This window comes from Camelus dromedarius, chromosome X, assembly GCF_036321535.1.
Source record: "Camelus dromedarius isolate mCamDro1 chromosome X, mCamDro1.pat, whole genome shotgun sequence".
NCBI lineage: Eukaryota > Metazoa > Chordata > Mammalia > Artiodactyla > Camelidae > Camelus > Camelus dromedarius.
This window is the reverse complement of record NC_087472.1, coordinates 96,276,420-96,292,220: the sequence shown is the minus strand read 5'-3', so window position 1 is coordinate 96,292,220 and position 15,801 is coordinate 96,276,420. Positions and strand designations below refer to the sequence as shown.

Here is a 15,801-nt window from a genome sequence, read left to right as displayed (position 1 = left end):
TAATTGGGGTTGAAACCATTTGTGTTCTTTTACTTGTGTATTTCACTTCACCTTAAAGATCTTTGCATGTATTATTGTCATTTAGAGATTATTTATTTAATAATTTCCCATTGAGTGGACATTTAGGATTTCTTTTTTTTAATTCTTATTTTTTATTGAAATGTAGTCAATTTACAATGTTAGTTTCAGGTGTACAACAAAGTGATTCAGTTATACATATACATACATATATATTTTTAGATTCTTTTCCATTACAGCTCGTTACAAGAAATTGAATATAGTTCCCTGTGCTATACAGTAGGTTCTTGTTGCTTATCTATTTTATATATAGTACTGTGTATCTGTTAATCCCAAACTCCCAATCTAATTTTCCCATATTCCATATAATGAGGAATGAAGGGTGTGGGTGTGTGTGTTTGAAGGGAGGGAAAATCTGTGGACGTGTGGAAGTATTTTTGTAGGTTAGATTCTTAGAAGTAGAATGACTGAGTCTTACTATATGGGAACTTATAATTAAACATAAACCACATTCCCTCTCAAAAATATTCCAAAAATATATTTCTCTTATAATGAGATCAAAGCATGAAGACTTCAGGCTGCTGTTGTAGGACAATTGCCCTTACATTCTACTAGGAGGTGTGGAACCAAAGCTGCTGTCAAAGTCCACTAGGTTCTCTGAGAAGAGTTGTATTTTGAATAAATACACCACCAGCACAAGTGGATTTTGTTTATGTATTCCTGAGTGAAGCATCTTTTTTTTTTTTTTGGTAGGGGGGAGGTAATTAGGTTTACTTATTTATTTTTTTTTAGAGAAGGTACTGGGGATCGAACCCAGGACCTCATGCATACTAAGCATGTGCTCTACCACTTGAGCTATACCCTCCCCCAGAAACATCTTAATATTCTCTTTCTTCCTAATGGCTAGATGGAGCCTGACCTCACTGTCCAGATTTCTATTTGTCAAATACGGAGCTTAACTCACCAGTAGTGGTCAGCTTCTCTTTTGCTTCAATGGCAGCCTCATTCACTCTGAAGGCAGAGCAGTGAGCCTGTCCTTGCTGATTCCTGGGTGCCAGCTGGGTCAGCACAGTCCTTCCCACTGAGGCTGTCACTCTGGGCAGTGCACCCCCCCAGGGGAGAAATTTTCCACCTATTTTTGGCACTGTCTCATGCATGATTTTGGGGGCCCTTTCCCCATCACTAAGAGAAGTGAATACTGGTGGTTACAGGTCGCCTCTAGTTTCCTGTTGCTTGGGTGGTGTATTTATGATTTATACTTCCTGTTTCTTGACTGCCAAAGCTCTTTGCGAGCACAGTTAGGGACTGCACATGCACTCTAACAAGCTCCGTGTGAGAGATAGGTCAGAGGCTGGTCCTGAACATTTTAAGCAGATGCTGTGGCTTTGTAACAAGACAGAGCCAGATTCAGTGGATTCATTTTCAGAGCCTGTGCGAACCAGCATAGCATCCCCGTTCAGGGTGCTTCTGTTCCCCAGTGGGTGTCTTTAACAGTAGTCAGTGATAGCTCTCACTGCCCTCTGCTCAGCACTTCAGAGGAGTGAGGCCGCCTTCAACCCAAAAGAAGACTTTGTTGCTACTTGGGAATTTAAGTTCTGTTAGTTTGACATGTTATCTCTTTTTCTGAATTTTTTATTTTTTTCTTTCCCAACGGAGACCCCCTGAGAAAGTAGTAACTAGGATTATGTAGAACGCACTGTGCAAACACCATCAGTATTTACCAGTCACCACTAGAATTCTCAATATTGGGGGCTAGCTAGAGTGCACTTCCTTTATTGTCTTTTCTGGAACACAATTAAAAATCACAGAATTTTATTTACCTTATATCAGATTTCTTATATTTCTGATTAGCTACCTGCGGCAACCGATGTGGGTTTCTCCAAAGACAGGTAGCCATTCCACCATCATTTTAACATCCTCATTTTCTTGAGAAATAAGTTGCCAAAGCATTAAGCCAGTCAGCAGTTGCACCTTACCTTTTTGCATCCGTGTGATAAGGCAGCGTGACTTAGGGGAAATATGTGAACTCGGTAGCCAGCCAGGCAGTGGCAATCTGGATTCTGACACTTAGGAGACAAGTCACTTCACCTCTGACACTCAGCTTCCTCATCTGTAAGCTCACCTTGTGAGGTGATGGAAAGGTCGTGTTTCTAGGGCTGCAGATATAACACCAGACACAGACTAGAAATCTAATAAAGGATGGCTACCAGAAGTCAGGGTTGACTTGGGAAAGATAAGACTTATGCTTACCACTTACATTTCTTCACCATTTCTAGATTAGTTTTTCCTGTCGAGTGGTTGATTCATAGTTCTAGGTTTGGTGGGAAATGTAAAAATTTCAATTCATGCCATGTATATTTTGTTCTAAGAGGGTTCATAGAAAAGTATGTGTCTATCCTGGGATCTTTGACCTCTGGTTTCCCCATATTGGATACTTTTGTGGATATTGTCAGTCAAGTGGTTCTACACAAGAATCGAAAAATCGTTACTAGTAGCTCTGTTAACACTGTAGAAATTAATTTTTCAGTTGTGGTAATAGCTAATATTTATTGACTGCTTACTGTGTGGCAGGCTCTGTGTAAACTAGTTTATCACTATTGTCTCATTTAATCCTTATATTAACCCAGTGAGATATGTACTGTGCCCATTTCAGAAATGGAATGATGGAAGCCCAAATGGGTTAAATTCCTGTTAGTATACAGCCCTCCCTCGGTATCTGCAGGGGATTGGTTCCAGGACCCCCCACGTATACCAAAATTTGTTGATGCTCAAGCCCCTTAAATAAAATGGGAGAGTTTAGTCAGCCCTCTGCATCCGCGGATTCAACCAACTGCAGGTTGAGTTTCTCTTCCATTTCTCTTAAAAGAATTTTTTCTGCTTAGCTTCCAGGTTTTTTTCCCCACTCTTTATAGAACTATCTGAAAATAAAATTCTTTATAGCCTATATAGAGTTCTGTTGGCATTTGTTAAATGTCATTTCAGCTAATGGTATTTGGAGCAATGATTATGCAGATAGACTTCATTATTTCTTGAGTCTTGAGCACAAAAAGCCTGGACCATTTTTTCCATTGACTTTTAAAAATGTGCCCTTAGATGGAAAAAGTCGTGTTCCATTTAAGTTTTGTTTTAGAAAGCCAGCAAGCATCTATTAAGGGTCTACTGCATAAAAGCCACTGGACCCAGGAGTAGGGAAGAGTCATGGACAGAAACACTGACATGGCCTCTAATGGAAGGGAAGAGCTCTAAACGATAATGTTCTCAAAGTAAAGTACAAGTAGTTGAGCAAGCCTTCAGATGGCTCTTAGAGAATACTGGTTGAACTGAATAGCAAACAAACAAAACAAAACTATCAAAGGTATTCTAATTTCCCTGAGATTTGTAGTGAAAAAAAGGTTGAATTCAGAAGGCTGTTTATATAACTAATCATGCCTTCTGGTACAAGGTAGACTGAGCATTCAGCATGCTCCTAGGGCCCCGTTAACAGGAGAACAAAGGAACGCGGGAGAAAAACAGCAAGGGAGCAGGGGTGCTCGTCAGTGTGCCACTGATCCCACCTCCTGCCAAAGACTAACCAGATAGAAGCACGCTAGTCAGTGGGACAGAGCAGAAGAAGCCATGGAGGAGGAGGCCGCAGCAGCAGTGGTACCAGATTACCCTGGAGGGACTCTGGAAACAGAGCCAGGGGGTGCACAGGGCTGGATCGAGAAGTCAAAAGATGGCGGATAATTCAAAGCTGGTCTGAGGTGAAGTAAGGATGGGTGATGGGGTGCGGCTGGACTCTGGTCTGCCTGCAGACAGCCACGTGTAGGCAAAGGTCAAAATCAAAGGAGTTTCTTTGGGACCAACCTGGGAAAAACTAGGGCTGTTGGCGTGAGCGTCGCTATCCCAAAGTTAAGCCCTCTTCACTCAGGCATTTGGGAGACCCTCTGGTCAGGGTCCAGCTTGCTTTCTGTCCAGCCTAAAGCCAGTGGAAAGTCTTGACCAGGTACACAGAACTCCAAGCCAGCCTTCCTAGGGGAGGGCCCCAGGGGGAAGTGACCACCAACTCCCTCAAATGAATAATCCAGTTCCTCATTCTTCAACAAGAATGTTCCAAGCAAGGTGTATCAGACCTCGGGTGAAAACCAGCAACATGAATGAAAACCTCCCTGGCATTAAAGTTCTCAGCCGTGCTGTCATGGTCAGAAGACACCGCCCCCTACCATTCTAAATGCTGGGGGAAAAATGGTTTTGAACCTAGAATTCTGTCCCTAGCTAAACCTCCAATCAAATGAATCAGAGGTATGAGGATTGAGAAATGTATCTACCATGCACACCCTTCTGACATGAGTTACCTGGCTGACTTGATAGTGTATATAATGTAGATATAAGAAATAGTGAAAAACATTAGATCTTCAATCAAAAGCAATTTGAGGGTGATGGCTGTGCAGCATGTTTGGCAAGCAATCGATTCTAATTGAAACATCTTGAAGAATGGAATGGACCCCACGCGGCAGAAAAGAGGCTGGAAGATCTTAGTGCTGCAGTGAGGGACGCATACTTCTCTGTCCAGTTCCCTGAGAGGCAAGGTAGTTAGAAACTCCAGGAAATACATAAAACTGTGTAAGAAAGACACGGTCCAAATATTTGGCAACCTAAAAAGGGTAGCATGATTTTGAGCAGTTGGAGGTGGATAAAGTGAATCCGTTTTGCCTTAAGGATTCTCCTTCCAGTGACGCATGAATCACGACACATTGGTCTCACAGGAAAGGAAACGTCATCCCGGCACACCCCTGCGGCCGCTCCACAGTGAGCAGTATTTCCCTAGTTATGTTACCAACACAGTCGATGTTCAGCTTTTTAAAAAGAGCCTATAGGCAAAGTACAGAGGAGTTCATTAAAGCTACAGAACAGGACGTGAATAACATCACCCAGAAGACTGAAGCAGAAGTAGTAACGCATGGCTGCCTCTTCGTGCGGACTGTGGGGTGAGATGGTAAAGGATGGAAGGACTTTGACTTTCCTTCTTTAAAAAATTTTTGAAAATCTTTTGTGCATTAGTCCCCCCTTTTCCATGGAGGATACGTTCCAAGACCCTCAATGGATGCTTAAAGCCACAGATGGTACCAAACCCTGTATATACTGTTTTTTCCTGTGCATACATGCCTCTGATAAAGTTTAATTTATAAATTAGGCACAGAAAGAGATTAACAACAAGAACTGTTAATAAATTAGAATCATTATAGCAATATATTGTAATGAAAGTTACGTGAATGTGGTTTCTCTCTGTCTCTCAAAATATCTTGTACAGATTTAATGGCCTTTTCCATCTTAGCTAAGCCCTTATCACACGCTGTAGCCATGTGATAGTTTTGCAGTTTGAGGTGTGACAACAAAACTAGCACATATTTCTTTTTCCTCCTTCACAATTTCAGGGATAGAAGATTCGTTCTTACTGTAGATCTTAGCAATGTCAGCGTACAGTTTTGTTCCTTATAAAGGAGAGAACTTTCACCCTTTCAATTAAAGGAAACACTTCACAGCATCACTCTACTTGTGCTTTGGGACCATTATAAAATAAACGCTACTTGAACACGAGCACTACTGTATTGCAACAGAGATCTGCTAACTGAGGTGGCTACTACGTAATGGGAGGGATCTATTGGACAAAGGGATGATTGACGTCCCGAGCAGGACGGATCGAGAAGGCACGAGATTTCCTCACACTACTCAGAACTTATGGATTGTTTGTTTCTAGAAGTTAACATTTAATATTTTCAAACCTCGTTTGACCATGGGTAACAGAAACTGCAGCAAGCTAAACCAGGGACAAGGGGAGACTGTTGCTTATATTACGTAATAACTTTAAAAACAACTGATCATCAAAAGGATCAGGACTTAGAATCAAAAGCTCTTGGTTCAGGCATCCAGTTTCAGGCCTCTGCAAAGCCTGTGTCCCCAGCCAGCCACCCTGTGAGCCACCCAGTATCATCATGAGGGTTCAATTGGATAATGTGTGTGCAAGCTCTTTGTAAACTGCTAAGAAACAAACAAATGTTCACTCTCCTTTATGTTACTGTTAATTACTTTATTAGAGGAAGTGGTAAGGTTGAAATTACAACATGGGTGTTTTGCTTGAGAAAGTTTCCGTAGTTTCGGTCTCTTAAAGGTCTCAGGATTCGAGGTTTCTTGTATTTTCCTCAGAAGATTGCTGATGCGAGGAGAAAGGGCTGTAGGTCTCTGGGGGGGCAGTTCTGCTAGCTGTCAGTAGTGTGCCTTTTTCTCATAATTTAATAGAATTTAACATTGCTGTTTAGTCCAGTTCACCAAGAAGATGTGCCCCCTTTCCTCTGTGGCTTCACATTTCCCTGGCTGACCATTGTGGTCAGTGGGGGGGACCCCATTTTGAAAAACACCAAGCGATATTTGGATGAACGTATGTAATGCTCAGAACATGACAAAGGTGATGATATTCCAGTTTTGCTCAGCTGAGTTCCAAAGAGAGAACTCTGCCCCAGATCACATAGCTGGTAAGTGAAGGAGCTGGATTTCAACCCAAGTTTGTTGGACTTCACAGCACATGCTTTTGCTCAACCCTGCCTTTAGAGATGGAAGCCTAAACTAGCCTTTTGTAGAGTTCTTTTTTATGTACTTGGAAAATAGGATTGAAACAGCATTCTTGACTTTCTTCTAGTTTTGGTCCTTAATCATTGACGATTTTGTCTCTGTTTTCAGCCAAAGCTCCAGACAAACCTATTCAGGTAGTTTATGTGCCCTCACATCTGTTTCACATGCTATTTGAGTTGTTCAAGGTAAGTGGAATTTAAAAACATGGAAAGAAGTCTTCATTTTAAATTACTTTGATTCAGGGCATAATGGATTCATTAGATTAGCATAAGAAAAAGGTTTTGCATAACCATTTTTAAAATTCTATTTCTGATATCCTGTGGGTTTTATAATTTGTACACTGTGAGATGAAAAATTGCTGTGTACGGTATAGTTTTTGTGAATATTAGTACATGTTGATTTTGAAGCTTAATTGTACTTTAGTGACTTTCTGTAAAATCCATACAGTTTTTTCTTCAGCTATGAGATTAGAGATGCTTTTTAGTTTCCAAACCTGGCAAAGGCTTTCTTGGTGGTAGCCAGGTCAAAATAAAAACATGTTTATGCATCTGTGCTTCTGAACACTAACCATGTAGGTCCATTAGCACTTGTTCTAGTCCTGAAAGACACACTAGGACTTTTACATATTTGAATCAGTTCAGAAAATTCAGAATATCTGACAGAGGCAGAGGGGAAAGATGGGGAAGGGCTGGACCCAAAAAGACTACCCCCAAAAAAAAGAAAAAAGAAAAAAGAAAAAAACTCTTCAGACTCTACAGCTTAAGCTGTTGCTTTCATTAGCCAGTAGCTAATGGCATGAAGTGGCAGTATTTTGGCACAAGGAGTTGGAGATAAAATTTCATTTCTTCCAATGTGTAAAACCCTAAATTGAACACCTGAAAAATCAGTTATGCTGATTTGCTTCCCAAAATTACCATGTTACTGATGTGACACTCAAGGTTGAAATGGGCATCCAATTGTGGACTTTCTCTTCAGCAGCTGTGGCTTTTTCAGAATTTCTTTTTACCTGACATTTCATCTACTTTTTTTTTTTAAGCCGAATGATTAATTTTTGTGGGAAGCATGAATCCTCTCAGGTTTTCTGTCTTCTTTAGAGGAAGGGTGCTCCGTAAATGCAGACTGATAAATGGGATTTAAAGCGCATCAGTGAGCCTTTGCAGCCCCATTACATGTGATAAAAAACATTCCTCTTGGTTAAGAGTTGAATCATTTAAATACCCCAAAGGAAAGACAAAAAGAAAAAAAAGAAGGAAAGAAAAATGAGTATTTAGTATGGCAGATGAAACTAAAATGAGATGAAAAACAAAATAAAGCATCAAGAAATTTTTCCTTGATCTGAACACACATTTGGTTAAGTTCTTTAGAGGGGGGAAAAGGTGCCGTAGAAATCCAACTCATAGTTGCCCCACAAAAGAACGGTCCAGTAGAGGTAATCTTGTGCTAGTTTCTTTTTTTAAAGTTGTAGTTTGTGAGTTGGTGGTATGCTAAAAAAAAAAGGTCTTGTGATTTCAGAACTCAATGAGAGCAACAGTCGAACTGTATGAAGATAAGAAAGAGGGCTACCCATCTGTTAAAACCCTTGTTACTCTGGGTAAAGAAGACTTATCCATTAAGGTATCTGCTCTATTCGTATGTATACTTGTGTTATCAATTAATTTAATAGTGTGTAAGCATTGAGGAATGAAAGGGAAGGGAAGAGAACTGACCCTGAGTGTCTTGTTCGTACGTAAGTACTGCATTAGATCTTTGGCTTAAGTTACCTCATTTAAATTTCATTAGAACCCCATTTTTTAGGGAGCTGAATAAGGGTCTCAAACCCAAGCCTATTGGATCCTAAGTAGGATCCTAAATGCACTCCACTGCCTTCTTTGTTTTGCACTGTTCACTAAGGGACCGTATTACATTGGGGGTTCAAGCCCTTGCATGGTTTAGAGTAACCTGGTACGTGCTTTATTTATTTAATGAACTCCTTGCCCCCTTCTAAGTGTAGATTGATGACTTCTCCTTCTTTTCCTTCTCCTTCTCCTTTTTCTTACTTTAACATTTTATACATTACAGATAAGTGACCTAGGTGGTGGGGTCCCGCTACGAAAAATAGATCGTCTTTTTAACTACATGTATTCAACTGCTCCAAGACCTAGCCTGGAGCCCACAAGAGCTGCCCCTCTGGTAAGTATCTGAAACTGCTGCTTCAGGAAAGACCATTAGGAGAAGGGGCAGAGCTGGCTGTCTCCCTGGGTTGGCACGTTAGCCGTGTTAAACTTGAATGTGTTCTGCATGGTTTGAAGGAGGGGGGATTTTATGCCACTACTACTTTCTATATAAATCGTTTGGACGCAGATTTCTTTCTTAATTTGTGTCTAAGAAACAGTCAGAGGTGAGTGCCTACCTCCCCAGTACAGAGAAAAAGCATTTCCCTGTGGATAAGACTCCTACCAGGGTGCCATTTACTGCCCGGCGCTCCCCTCGAAGCGGGTGGAAGCGTGAAAGCAGGTGAGCGGGGAGCAGCACAGCGGGGATGGCTGCAGCTGGCCCTGGGCACTTGGGCGCTGCATTCCGTAGAGCACCATATCACCCAGGGCCTTTGAGCTTCCCCCGCCAAATTTGTGTATATAATTAAAATGTTAAATTATGAACACATTAAATTTTTCATATGAAATAACATAAGCAGGAAACCTATAGGTGGGGTCTGCATTTCCAGAGCCCTTTCTGTCTCACTGTGGAAATAACCTTCAGCCCTATTAAGGCAGCGAGGAAAGCCTCTGGTTACCATGGCAGCATTTAGATCCTGGTAGGGCCACACTTTCTTTCCCCACTGAGTGTTTCTAATTGACAAACAACAATTGAACCCTTTGTCATTAAACACAGCAACATAGCTATCAGTCTGCAAAATGGTTCAGGATCTACGTTTTCATTTTCAAGTCCTACCTGACTGATAATCACATAAGATTATATTTTCTTTGTATGAATAAAATCCAACACTTAGCATCATTTATTCAGGACAGAGTTTGTTAACACAGCATGTTGAAAGCAGAGAGAAACTCATTTCTATAGGAGTCAAGAAAATTCTTGAAAGATCAATTTTGAAAGGCATTGCCTTGACCAGTTTCTGGTACCTACTTAAATAAATGTCACAAGGGAAAAAAACCCCCACTGCGAGCAAAAATAGAGCCTTCCCCAGTGGTTTAAAAGGAATATGGATCATCTGGTTCAGGTCTCAAAATAGCATCTTGAGGACAGCTGTTATGTCATAGTTTTTTTAAAATGAAACTGAGCGATTGAAGTAGGAGACCTTTAAGAAGTATGCATCCAACCTCCCATTTTATAGATGAGGAAGTAAGGTTAGTGCCTTGCCCCGAGTCATTGAGCTCATTATCGTCACAGCTGGCACGGCTACATCTGCATTCTGTCCAGTGTACCGCGTGCTCTCCTTTGGAAGAAATGCCCCTACTAGCATCTCTCCTGGTTAGTCAGCTCTCCTCAGCTTTTCAGTGGGAGTGTGGCTATGAACTCCTGGAAAACAATTTCCTCATCAAACACCTTACTGTGTTACAGCTCTGTGCCGTGACACACACATTTCTTTTTCAGAAATGTCCCCCTAGCCATCTCCTATTGATCCTTTGACACTCTGGGAAGACTTGCCTGAACCTGACCAAACCCAAGGTGGAGGCCCCGCCTTTGCTTCCCACGGGCCTCTGGGCTTGCCTGTCTCCTCACACTCATATTGGGCTCAGGAGTTCTCGGCTGTTCCCTGAGAGACCCGAGGGCAGGCTTGGGGCCTTGCTGGAATGGAGGAGGCAGGTTTCCTTGGCCCCTTCCTGGAGTACGCTGGGTCCTTTGCTGTGGTGACCGCAGTCCCCGCTGTGTCTATGTCGTCTTCACTACTGGCTGTATTCTGCCAGGCCCACAGCCCTTCAGTAATGGTGCTCTGTCACACCCAGCCCTTTGAGTTAAGCCCCACCCCGAGGAAGGTGTCCAGGAAAGATGTTACAAAATGGTCAAAAGCCATGGAACTTGGTAAAATCGCTGCTCTGCGGTAGCCAGAACTGCAGCTTCCATTTATGTACTTTTGCTGTGTCTTAGGCACCGTGCCAAGACTTTCCACTTCTTAAATCATTTAATTCTAAGAGCAGCTCTGAGATAAGCTTCTTATTACACTTTCAGTTGAGAAAACAGCGTCAGAGACATTGAGCAAACTGCTCACGGTGGCACAAAAAGTGGATTTTGCCTTAGGTCTGTCTGAGCCTAAAACCCACGCATCCGCTGCTGCACGTGTGTTTCCCCACCTCCTTCGGTAGCCTGTCTGTGGACTTAATCAGAAGGGCCAAAGCTTACAAAACAGCCCCTTCCCCTCCACCTAGAGGTACTGAAACCAGCCTCACTTGTTCTTATTGCTTTCGTCAATACCAGAGACCTTCCTACCACCTGACAACCTGTTACTGCCAGTCAGGGTTCTATGACCTGGAGATCCGAGAGGATACTGGGCTTGTTTTCTTGCACATTGTAAAAATGTGCAGGCTGCCATACGTCACAACACTGAAGCATTCCCAGAGTCTCAGGAAGTAGCCCTTAGGAGATTGCTTTCTTTTCATTGTGTTAGCCTTGGCACTGGTAGGTTTGAACTCCTGTGCTACTCAATTTAATTTGCACTTTAAAGAGCAAGGGAAACAGATAATGGGACTTTGGAATGATCTGGTTTAGTTTGGTTTTCAATTCAGTCCCACTTGATTTGGGACTTGCTTTAACAAGGCTAAAAATTTGTTTTAAAATGCTCAGAAAGCATTAGTCAAAAATTGGAATATTTCTATTATTTCCAAACAAACATATGAGAAGTACTTTTGCAGGGTGAAAATAGATTGTTTGCCATAGATGAGCAAATACTGTAAAGGTTGGATCAATAATTTATTTGCTTTAAGTGTGGATCAAGAATTTATTTTAATCTTCGGGGTAGTCCTCAGGCTAAACGTGTTAGCATTTTGTGCCTGTCTGACTATTGTTTTTTCTCGATAGGCTGGATTTGGTTATGGTTTGCCAATTTCTCGTCTGTATGCTAGATATTTTCAAGGAGATCTAAAACTCTATTCCATGGAAGGAGTGGGCACTGACGCTGTCATTTATTTGAAGGTACTGCATTTTATTTCTATTATATGAAGGCGTCTTTACTTTTTAAAGCTGTACGTTCTGATAACTAATGGAGAGTATCATCTCTTATATTCAGCTCAGATTTGCTTCAGTTTTATGTGAAAACCAAGTTATCTCCTACCTTTGATTTTATCCTCAGATATAGTGAAATAGGAAACATGGAGATGTAAAAACATAAATATTGATTTTTAAAACTGTAATTCTGAGTTGTGATTTTTTAAAAATTGCATATCCATTGAAAGGACTACTCTAAAAAGAGATTGGTTTTCATAAACTGAAGTCTTTTAGTCTTTGGCAACTTGTTGGCTTTCCCAAAGTTAGAAGAATTCAGTGATTATAATATGGTTACCTAAAAGGTTGATGAGATAACAGAGTTCTCTAACACAAGTTTTCTCATTCATTGGTGGTATCAGACTTTTATTTACTTGTAAACTCTAGAATATTTGGAGTATTTTTTGAATATGTGCTATAGGCACATAATACAAAATGTATAATCTACAAAAGGGAAAACGAAGTCTCTCCATTACTGGCCCCAAACCACCTGATTCTCTTTTCCAGAGGTGACCGTGGGTACCAGTTTCATGTGGATCCTCTTAGGAGTTGATTCTGCATTGATCAACATATAAGGGGGAATCTATTATTTTTTCACACAAGTGATTATTTTGGGACTTTGCTTTTTAAAAAAAAAAACACTTTCCAATAGATCTTGGAAGTCTTTCCATATCTGTTCATATAGAACAGTTCCACCCTATTTAACAGCTACAGAGTGTGTCATATGTTATAAAGATAGCCAGTTGTTTGGAGTGTTTATCTTAGATGCCAGTGCCTATGAATGATGTGCTATTTGATATCACGTTATGAGGTTATATTAATAAATCCACTGTGTATGAAACTATTTCTTCAGGGCCCTCTGGGGGTGTAGTTGCCCAGTGGACAATAGTGTTTGCTCTAAGACCATACAGTCAAGACAGCTGAGTATCTCACATCAGTATTAACTGAACTAAAATACTTTTTGTCTGGTCATGTGTACATCAGTACTGGGTTTTCATGAGTGAATGTTTTTATTCCTTTAAAAAAAAAAGCTTCAATTTCACCCTGACCAGTCTAAGTAAACTACTCAAATGTGATTTTACTATAACTCCAAAAATATGTATCAAGGTGTCTAGAGCTTTAAATAGTAAAAGTTGGGTTCATACTTCACGTGAGAAAAATGACACTGTGGACCTTTGGTGTATATTTCTGTTTTTCCCTTAGGCTCTTTCAAGTGAATCATTTGAGAGACTTCCAGTTTTTAATAAGTCAGCATGGCGCCATTACAAGACCACACCTGAAGCCGACGATTGGAGCAATCCCAGCAGTGAACCCAGGGATGCCTCCAAATACAAGGCGAAGCAGTAATTTACCGCTTTTCTTTCTGTTAGGAAGGATCTGATTTTTGTCCAGAGTGTACAATCCAGACAATTGATAATTTGAGCCAAATCTTTGTGGTTTTGTCCCTGGAAAAGCAAAGCAATCCCTAAAGAAAGAAAGATCGGAGTAGCTTTACACCCCAGACAGGAAGGATGGCAAGAATTGGGTAGCCAGAGTAGCAGTTCCAATAGAGGCCCTGATGCTCCAGGAGTCCTTGCCCCATGGAGGTATTAATAGCAGTAAGCAGGGTTTATTCTGCCATGAATCTTATTTAAAAAGTAACTACATCTGTAATTTGTCATCATCCGTAGAGATTGACAGAAGAGTGTTTAGAGAAAGTCTGTAGGTGCGGGTTGAAACTGGAAAAATAAAGAAGTTAAATTTATCAGTCAAGATAAACAAATGTGGTTTATCCATATAGCGGAAAATTATTCAGCCTTTAGAGGGAATAAAGTTCTGGCACATACTACAATGTGGATAAACCTTGAAGTCATTATGCTTAGTGAAATAAGCCAGACCCCCGAAGGACAAATACTGTATGATTCCATTTATGCAAGGTACCTGGAGACAGAAAGAACAATGGTGTTTGCCAGGGGCAGAGAGCAGGGGGAAAGGGAACTTAGTGTTTAGTGGAGAAAGTTAGAGTTGCAGTTGAGAAAGATGAAAAAGTTCCGGAGACGGACGGTGGTGATGGTTGCACAACACTGTGAATGTACTTAGTGCCACTGAATTGTACACTTTAAGAAACCTTTTTTTTTTACCATCTTAACCAGATAGTAAATTTTATGTACACTTTACCACAGTGAAAAAATAAAAAAGAGGAAAATTATCAATCACAGAATAACAAGTTTCACTACTTTATGGTAATAAGGACAATAATCCAATCTTTAGTTTCCAATTTTTTTTTCTTCTGACTACCCTTAAGGTCCAATTCTACTAGCAACAGTAAGGATTCTGTTTATTTGTTTAATTTAAAGTAACTTTTTAGTAATAGAAAAGCAGTATATGTATATTGTGAAATATTAGAAAATGTAAATAAGGAAAAAAAGAAAAGAGAAACTCCTATATTCCCACAACCCAGAAATGACCATTCTTAGAGCTTTGTGTTCTTCCAGATATTTTGCAATTTGAACATACGTACGTGTATTTTTCCCCAAATACAATCATACTTTTCATACTGTTGTACAACCTGCTTTTATTTCACTTAACCATCCCCACCTTTCCGTGTCAATAAATTTGCATCATGAAAATTCCCCTGATTTGTCCAAATGGGAAATCAATTCCAGGACCACATAACACATCTGAGTAGGTCTCAAGCTATTTTTAGTCTAGAACAATTTTTTGAAACCATGCCAGTTGTCCTGCAAAAATGTCCCACTTTGATTTGTTTGATTTCTTCCTCGACATGTCATTTAATTTGTCCCCCTTTCCCTGTGTCTCCTATAAACTGGAAGTTCATCTAAAGGCTCAAAGGAGCAATTTTTGCTAGAATGTTTTATAAATACTATTGCAGAATTACACTATAAGACCCATGATATCTGGTTGATCCACCGTTAGTAATGGTAAGACTGACCATAAGTCAGATGATGGCTATCTTAGTATAGTTAATTTTCCCTTCTCAACTAACAAGTAATCTGTGTAGTGTTATTTTGCCGCCAGGCAACCACCACCTAATGATTTTTAGCACCAGTTGATAAATTTGACCTGAATCAATAATTTTATGAACATTTATATAATGAAGAGGGTTTTTTTAAGTATCATTCCTTTGACAGTTATTAGCTGACATTCTGCTCTGAAGTTCTTCATCAGCTAAGGCCATTTAGGTACCTTTTGAAGTACAGTTCCTCCTGGTAAGGCAGGGCAAGCATTTAAATCTTTCCCTTGACTTATTAATTTTCAAGGTAAGAAGTTGAGTTAAAAAGCACCATAAATGGTGACAAATGAGCTTCTGGCTTTCTTGTTTTTAAGTATTATTATGAACATTATAGATCTTTATTGCTTTGATATGTTTCAGCCAGTACTCAATATGTGTGTATATATATAAAATGCACAGATCTTGAGTTTACAGCTTGATGAATTTTCACATCTGTATTTCCAGCACCCAGAAAGGCTGCTTTCTAGTCAAACTCTTCTCCTTCCCTCCCCACCATATAACCCTTATTCCAACTCTATCTGCTTTTGCTGTATCTGATTCTCACTTCTTGAACTTAAAAGGAACACATAGTGTGTGCTCTTCTAGTGTCTGGCTTTCTGTGAGGTTCAGCCATGTCACTGCATGTAGTGGCCATCTTTTTGATGCGAAAATTGGCACATATTTGGCCAATGGAAGAGAATTCAAGCCAGATCCTCTGTGTTCCATTGAGAAAGCCCCGTTCCTCGTTGAAAGCTTCCTTGCTTTCTGGCCCAAGATGATGTCCTAGGCTTGTCTTACACTTTCCCTACAATAAGCCATGATCCTGAAGGACTCCCATTTCCTTCTAGTAGATATTAGAGACCCTAATCTGGGAGTTGGGGCTGTACATTACACCTTTTCTAGCCCCTTTTTCTGGACAGACCTACAAAGATATGTGTTTTTAATCATAAGTTCGTATTGATATTTTTATTCTGTTTTAACACTGCAGTGTA

At 40.4% G+C, this 15,801-nt stretch overlaps 1 protein-coding gene and 1 non-coding gene across 4 annotated transcripts in view; one reads left to right on the top strand and one right to left on the bottom strand.

Moving 5' to 3' along the window:
• PDK3 (pyruvate dehydrogenase kinase 3) overlaps positions 1-15,801 on the top strand; it is a 156,522-nt gene that overhangs the window by 128,922 nt on the left and 11,799 nt on the right. For all 3 annotated transcript variants that reach the window (XM_064483318.1, XM_031445692.2, XM_010997563.2), the window contains exons 7-11: positions 6,733-6,809; positions 8,137-8,238; positions 8,683-8,793; positions 11,635-11,748; positions 13,021-13,160. In XM_064483318.1, coding sequence (XP_064339388.1) covers positions 6,733-6,809; positions 8,137-8,238; positions 8,683-8,793; positions 11,635-11,748; positions 13,021-13,160 — 544 coding nt within the window. The remainder of the gene's footprint in view (positions 1-6,732; positions 6,810-8,136; positions 8,239-8,682; positions 8,794-11,634; positions 11,749-13,020; positions 13,161-15,801) is intronic.
• On the bottom strand, positions 811-883 carry TRNAT-AGU (transfer RNA threonine (anticodon AGU)). Its single transcript has one exon. It is a non-coding gene; the product is annotated as a tRNA-Thr (tRNA).